The following is an 8,029-nucleotide window of genomic DNA, read 5'->3' on the forward strand; positions in this document are numbered from 1 at the left end:
AAGCGGAAAGGTCGGGCACGGAGCAAAAGACTTTGCATCGCCAACCCCGTTGTTTGCGACAGATGTGCGGCAAGTTTGGCTGCCAGTGGCTGCGTCGTCTTCCGAAATGCCCGCTCCCGACGTGAGCGACGAGGAAGACGACGGCTTCGGCCCAGGAGCATCACGACTTGTATTTCTACTTGGCGAGCAAAACTGATTAACGTGTGGCCTATCAAGATATCAACTTGACAGGTTATAGTACAAGTTTTTTTGCTGCTTTAGATCTTTCCGGAGTGTGCCGTTTGCTTTCTATGAGCGCAACCAGAAAAATGAATATCCCTGTTGCTCCAGATAAGTAAGCTAGTATATATGTGTTCCATAAATCAAGGAACCCTGGTTGAATATAATGCTAGCGATGGTGATCGAATGTGCAAGTATGGGGAAATGACTTCACCCGCATGAAAAGATAAGTTTTTTGAAACAAACAACAAGTTGCAAGAAAGAGAGGAAACAATATTGCCTTCCGGATTCACAAGCTTTTTTCGCTGAAAAAATGCCTCATTGCCGGCAATATTGTTACTTGGATCACAAGAAATTTTTGCTTTTATCATTTATTCTTGATCCAACTAACGATATGTTCCCAAACTTATTGTATTTGAAGAATGAAAAAAACTAAAAACATCAGGTAATTAAGTTTTTTTGGTATAAGCTTTTTATCTGGTAATGTTCAATATGAAGTCTGCACAACAAAACTCCTACATTTATTCATTAAAAAATATTTATTCATTGACTATGTGATGGCGTTTGTATTTTGAAGTTGTATTTTATACCAAGAGGTAAATATTTTCCAAGCCACTGTTATTAAACTCTGCCAAAATATAACCGAAGAAAAAGTGGCAACATATCACTGCACAAAAGTCTAAAGGCCCGTTCGCAAACTTGCAACTCCTTAGAACCAAGCGCCTACAAATTTCATTTGAAGAGAGAACACACGGACAACCTGGCGCCATCGATGCAGTAACCTCTGTACTGCATTTCCCTAGAGCGAAGGTCTGGCGGTGTTTGCGAGGTCAAATGTACATACTACTTATGAGAAATGTTTCGTTATAATGTTGACAAGAAAACTTTTAGCCATTCCACTCTGGTGAAGAAGGAGAGCAGCGGAACTGCAGCTTCTATTCTTGGCGGTGGCTTTCCAGGCGAGCAATCTGCTCTTCTTTCGCAAGAGAATCTGAAGCGCTCAACGCAGTGGAACTTCAGTCGATAGCGGCTTCGCGGCGGTTGTGGAACCATTCGCGCTACTGCGCACTTCGCTGCTCATTCCGTTCCCACTCTTGTCCCCCCAAAGAAATGTTGCCACCATCTATGAGTGACGGCAGCGACCGGTTGCCTGGCTGCCGAGGCTGGAAAGGTTGCTGCGATCTATGACCGGCGGCGGCAAGCAGACAACCGGCAAACACAGCACTCTGGACAGCTACCGCCATTTATGAGTGACGGCGGCAACCAGTGTGTTGTGTCGACATTTGTTTAGTACCGGACACAATCCTGGGGAAACTAGCCCTTAACAGCTCCGCTGTAAAATTTTTTAAGCCAAGAAAGCGTTGTTTTTTTCGTTATTTACCACCTCCTCAATTGTCCTTCGTGACAATATTCAAACATGAGTACCTCTCAACCAAACTAACACACTAAAGCCCGACCCAACAAACGTGAATGTGAATGAAAAATTCGAAACAAAGGCACTTGCAGACGGCTGACTCCCACAAGTGCCACTGCGTCCTACACTGCCGAGCGAGGCAAGTCGCAGCAGGTTTGCTAAGTTGATGACGGCCTCTTCACCTGGGTCTCCGTGCCGTGCGACCTCCATTGGTCACGAGGGCCCTCCCTCCGCAACGTGGGTGGAAGAGTAGCCTCTCAGTCTCCCGGTCGTTTGTGTCGTCTGCAAAGCGAAGGTACAACAAGTCACGATACTGGGAGTGGAGTCCACAATGATGCTGCACTTTGTCAAACTGTGCACGACCACGACATCCACCGAATGCACGAGATGCTAGTAAAAATACAGCATATGAACATGCAGGTGCACAATTGGTGATTTGGAAATATTCATTTATTTTATTGAGTGCTGTATAGACCTTCCCATATCACTAGTTATCTGACCGGCAGATAGTGGCTTCAATTTGCTTGGTTTCGGTTTCTGCATGGTCCTGGCTGTGTTTATATTTCATGTAATTTTAGATTTATTTGGTGGTACAAATGTTTCTTGTAGCACACAACCAAGGGAACAGTGATACTGACCCAAATGCGAACTACAAAGTGGCTCCGAGTCAAAATTGCCAACTTTTGATGCATCGTGTTTGTTGGTAGCCTTGGCCAGGTTTGGTGGGGAAATGATTGAACAGATGCACAGGAAGGATACCCATCGTCTATGCCTGTACCCGCTGACCCTAGTTTCTAGAAAAATAAACAAATGAAAATGAAAACGCATGGATGCATTGAGAAAAAGCAGGTCGACAACCTCGATTACCAATGTGCTGAATGCAAAGAACAAAGAAACTACCAGGAGCCAGCCACGTAACACATTCCAAAAGCAGAACGGAAGAGATGCCTCGAGAGCGAGTCACAAGACGTAACACATTCCAAAAGCAGAAGAGATGCCTCGGGAGCAAGTCACCGTGTGGCCAGCGCAGTCTCTCACCCTTGATGGCTTTGCTCTCGTCGCTGGGCGAGGTGACCAGGGAGAGCGAGGGGTCCGAGCGGTCCAGCAGCGTGACCTTGACCGTCATGCCGTACAGGTCGACCACCCCGTACACCACCTGGGGCACGCTGTTGGAAGCCATGCCCTGGTCCATGCCGTTGATGTAGTAGTGCAGGTTGCCGTTGGACTTGCGCACCACCCCTATGCGGTCGCCTTCCTGCGAGGATCGTTGCACTCCACCGTTGGCCTCCCATCGCCCTCTTTAAATCCCGTCGCCCAAATCATCTTAAATGCCTTTTTGCCCCAGTGCATGGAGCCATCCTTGCTTTGAACTGGACCCGCCGTGCTCTTTCACTCTGTTTGTTACGTCCACTTCCCGAGCGCTTCCAACGATGCGTTGCTGTTGACGCACGCTACTCTTACGATGGCAACGGGGCGCAGGCATGTGCTTTCGTTTCCCCGGTATGCGCAGCTTACGCAGCAACGTAAACCCGAGGTTTGCGCGGAACCTCCGTCACGCGAGAGGAAAGACTGGCTCTTCCGCGACAATAGCGTGCGGACCGTAGGTGGCGATCGAGGGAAGCTGCGGTGGCTGCATCCGACACACGGGAGAACAGACTGGCTCCCCCGAGACAACCGTGTGCGGACCTTTGCGAGGTTGCGATTCCCATCCATCGCCGAGTCAGAACTCTGGCGCCAAATGCGAATGCATTTCGTCGAGAATCGGCGCAACAACAGCAACAATTTCAGCCTTATTATTATTTTTTTTTTTTTGTGTGTGTCTCATTCTTGAATTTTTATTGTGTGGAATAACCCTCCTCGAGCCATTACCGAAATTTCTGATAACAAACATTTTCAAACTGCAGTTAAAGAGCCTGAATGTATATTTCTTTTTTGCTATACGTTTTGCTGTCTTTTTACTATTTTACTTAGGCAACCCACTTCCCTCTGCAATGCCTCTGGCCTGAAGGTAATAAAATAAATAAATAAATAACTCGGGAGATTACATTCTTTTACAATGCAGCAGCAAGTGCAAAGCACATGTGCTTCTAAAGCATCTACGCACCCTCAAGAGACATTTCACGTGTGTGCCTGGCACATATATGTTACAAAATAAACATTCTGTGGAAAAAACGAATGGTGCAATATTTATGATGCAAGACACATACTACCTTGAGAGCAATCGGTGCAGTTCAAAGATGCATTTCAGCTGCATAAGTTGGAAACACGCTTTTATACTGAGACTCCAAAAGAAAAGCATGTTTCAGAATTGCGCAACACTCAAATTGAGTCTCATAATGTAAGTATTGCATTAACTTCATTGTTTTTTTTTTCCGTAGGGGGAAAAGGGGGGGAGGCAAGTATTCTCAGACACTTAAAAAAGTATTGTTTTGAGAGAGTGTATCTTTTTAAAAAAGAAAAGAGTGTGCATAGGGTTGTGTGTTGCACCTGTCATCAGTGACCTCGCACACCTCGATAGGATTTTACACCACAGCTCAGATGCCACAAAAGTAGGGCGAGTGTTTCGATAAGTGGACAATGCTTTAATTTTCCTAGCCACCGATGAAGTGCCTCTCCTTTGCCACGGGATTTTACACTGATATGTGAAAATGTGATAGCACACTTTTACGAATCACAATAATCATCATAACCTGAGCCCCGAGACACGGAGGAAATAAAATGACGGACGATGCTTCTTGCAGTAATCAACCTTTTTCCAAAATATAGCTTCTCAGAGGTGAAATTTTAGGGCATAACGGCATAACTGGACAGGTGATTTCGTGCATAGAGTAGTTTTGCATTAGTTGCTACTCTTTATGATAACAAGAACTAACACTGTGCTTGCACCATGCACAGTGATTGCCAAATCATTCAAATGCAATGAGAAAACCAATTCATGAATGTTTATTGGCAGTGATATAATCCAGCTCTTCTTGACTCATTCAAAGAATGCTGTATTGACAGTCCATCCAGAAACACCACTGTCAAACTGATATCACGCTCCCTCTGGACAGACAAAAATTAGCTCGTCATGCAGGAATCACTATCACATCAAATTGAAAATGGACCACATCAGATCTCGTGCAGATCAGAAAGTATAGCCCGCCAAGAACAAACACAGAAATAATCCGGAGGAAAGAAGAGAAACACTTTGGTGTCCGCTTACATGAAGCTCGTCCAAGTTGTAGTTGCCATACTCTCGTCTGCTACCTTTGCCATTGGTGAGGATTCCTGATCCGCTCATCATGATGGTTCCTGATGGGCAAATACAACATGTTCAGCTTTCTGAGTTCAGGGTTAGGTGCATTAAAGCATTAATATTGTTTCAACACCACATGGCTTGTCTATTTGTGTCCAGCCAGAAAGCTCACAATAACTGAGGATGAAAAAGGCAACACCATTAAATGACCCTGGTCCTTGTCAGCAAAGTTGATGCCATAAGAAACCTTGTTGATAGGTTTCTTATGCCACAACTTTATGCCTTATGAAAAGGTTTCAAACTTATCTGAAAGCTATCAGACATTTTATCACATTTTTACTAAGACTTCCTTTGGAAAGGGCATGCAGCGAGACCTAAACCTGAGGCGGTCATATTGAACGTTCCAAAAGTGGTTTCACCAACCGCCACAATAATGGCAAACACTCGTCAGAAGAAGAAACATTTCTCTTCCAAATGTATTCAGTACTGATTCCAGCAAGACGAACTGACCTGAACGCATGTTAGTCATTGTTGCAGGAAAGTCCAGCGTGTCAGGATTGTGCGTTGTCACGCCAAGTTCGATAGACCCCGACCACTTGTTGACGAGCTCATCGATGCGTATCTTGCGGAGGAAGAGTAACAAGCATTAATGGTAAGGCTCATCATAATTACGCAAGAATTTCTAACTTCGTCACTGTGGAGTGTCCTTTTATACAGACCGCGATATAAAGCTAGTTAATAAGTAGGCCACTAAATTTGCGAATGACTACTTAAAACTGCTTTTGTTACAAACGTCAGAGCTAGGCTGCAAGTATTCCTGGTGCTACAGGTGACGCACCTGGAGCGAGAGTAGCTGGAGCGAGAGCAGGTCCTATAAATATGGTTTTCATGAAAACGTACGTGAAATGAAATGAAATCCGCCAACATTGTTATGTTCCCATCATGTTTCTCGCTCCTGATGTGGCTTTTTTAGCGCCGACATAAACGAGATATTGTTTTCCTCAAGGTTTGCCTTTTGCCCGATACAAGTTTGTACCCAGTGCATGAATTGGTTGTCAAGAAAATTAAACTATTTGACAATATTGAATTATTCGACCTTTCCAAATACAGTCAACCCCGACTATATCGAACCCGTTTACATCTAATTATTCCTTATATCGAACAATTTTTGTGCACAGTAATGTTACAGTGATAATATATAGAAAAACTATGGTTGCATCGAACAAAAATAGCAGCCGCTAACGATATATTGAACTGCCAAGAGCGCCGTTTTGCTCTGCAAGCTGGCTTTCCCTAATGCGGCCGCTCAGCGCCCCAATGTGGGCGCTGATTTTTATTTTCTAGTTGACTCTTTTTTTACTAACAAAGAGAACATGGTGGTGTTAGAAACGTTCTTTCACGGAACAAATGTTCGCGTAATGCCGATCAGTGGTGTTTATCGTATTCAAGCGATGAACTTTGCGATACTAAAACATTTTTCATGAGCAATTCTTGCGTAAAACAATGAAACTAATTTGCGTTTTGAGTTTAACATATCTCTAGAGCAGCCACACTAGATACGTACAGAAAAATGGGCACTTTTTAACTTTTCCTAAACTTTTTGTGCTTACCCACGGAGACACGGCCCACCCCACTTTTTTATGAATTTCAGGCGGCAGGTGGGTGGGCGATGACTCGGGATATTAGGGTAATTCCACTGTGGTCAGGGACATTTGATAAATGACACTTAATTGTCACTTACAAGCACCGCTAAAAATTCCAAGTTTTTCGAAGGAATTCAAAATGGCTTTTTTTTTTTAAATCGAGGGATGTGCAAACCTTCTAGTCAAAGGAATGTGCAAACCTTCTAGTCAAAGGAATGTGCAAACCGTCTAGAGGTGTGTCGACGTGAGATGCGGAAGCGTAGACGAGACACCACGAGGCAATTTGACCGAGAGGTGAAATACAACTTGACAACTTTCTCAGCACTTTTTCTAAGGTTTTCTTCTATGCCGAAGGCCCACAACTCAAGTAACAAAGCATTTCGTGTTTTGAAAAAAGTTTCCAGTTCGTTGCAGCGTGCGCAACAATCATCTATAAAGAATGAGAGCAAAACGCTGTGGGCAACCTCGGTGTGCCCTCTTTCTCAAATTTCAATATTTAACTCGGTCCTACGGACAAATATGGCACACGCACGGAATGTGTTCACACCGCAATCTTTCTGGCTCGTGGTGGACTTTGCTGTAATCTCTTTTTTCTTCTAATGGTTCTCGGTTGGTCGAAACTTGGTGAGGAGATGAGACTGTGCGGGGACGTCGGGGCACCGAGCTCTGCTCACAACAATTGGTGGGTAAATGTTTCCTATTAAAATAAATAAATAAATAATAACCAGATGTAAACATATTCCAGATAAAAATTAAAATGCGCTTGTATCAATTAAAATTTCTTCAGTTGAATTTAGCCTTGGTGCCACAAACTTGTCCCATGACAAAAGTTGCACAGAAGTGTTGCTTGGATAAACGTCGACACCTTAAAATCAATAAACTCAGAGTGAGGTAGTTGCTAGGAAGCTCCAAGTCATCCCATCCTATTCCATCAATCTACCACGTGGCCACGCGAGGTGGGGTGGTTAAGGATGTAACAGAGAAGTTTCAACTGCCCCTCTTCCCTATTTTATACAATCTCTATTTTGTAACAGTCTTTCACTGTTACAAAAACATACACTCTCCTTTCTCTAAACCACAAATCGCATGGCCCAAACTCGAAATCAAAGAAGTGGTTTTTGACGTGACCCGAATGTGCAATGTCCTGTTGTTCTGAATCAACCTTGACGAGACAAGCAGGTGTTTTTCTGAGTTTTTTGGATTTATCCAAAAAAAAACAGAACTTTACTTATAAGTAATCCATGTTTTTAAAGAAATTATTAAAAAAAAAGAAAAATAGAATGACAAATGTGTTGCTTACCTCGAACCACTCGTCGTCCCTAAGAGCTCGATGCGTCATGACCACGCCGTTGTTGAACTCGTCGGCGGGCTTCCTCCTCTCCGCGGTCCGGTTGCCGTTGGACAGGTGAACCAGGGCGCCGCACCGAAGGTGGAACCGCAGGGGGTCCTCGGATGAGCCTGACGGCACGTACGGTGCCACCACGCTCTCGCTACCGACGTTGTCGGCCAGCGACC

At 44.3% G+C, this 8,029-nt stretch overlaps 1 protein-coding gene across 1 annotated transcript in view; it reads right to left on the reverse strand.

Moving 5' to 3' along the window:
• LOC8024351 (neuralized-like protein 4) overlaps window positions 1–8,029 on the reverse strand; it is a gene marked incomplete at its 5' end in the record, with an annotated part of 67,010 nt that extends 58,981 nt beyond the window's left edge. Inside the window, 5 exon segments of the mRNA XM_040208123.2 lie at window positions 1,816–1,915; window positions 2,672–2,888; window positions 4,839–4,927; window positions 5,382–5,493; window positions 7,815–8,029. Coding sequence (XP_040064057.1) covers window positions 1,816–1,915; window positions 2,672–2,888; window positions 4,839–4,927; window positions 5,382–5,493; window positions 7,815–8,029 — 733 coding nt within the window.

This window comes from Ixodes scapularis, unplaced genomic scaffold, assembly GCF_016920785.2.
Source record: "Ixodes scapularis isolate PalLabHiFi unplaced genomic scaffold, ASM1692078v2 PGA_scaffold1__304_contigs__length_218370807, whole genome shotgun sequence".
NCBI classification, from domain to species: Eukaryota; Metazoa; Arthropoda; class Arachnida; order Ixodida; family Ixodidae; genus Ixodes; species Ixodes scapularis.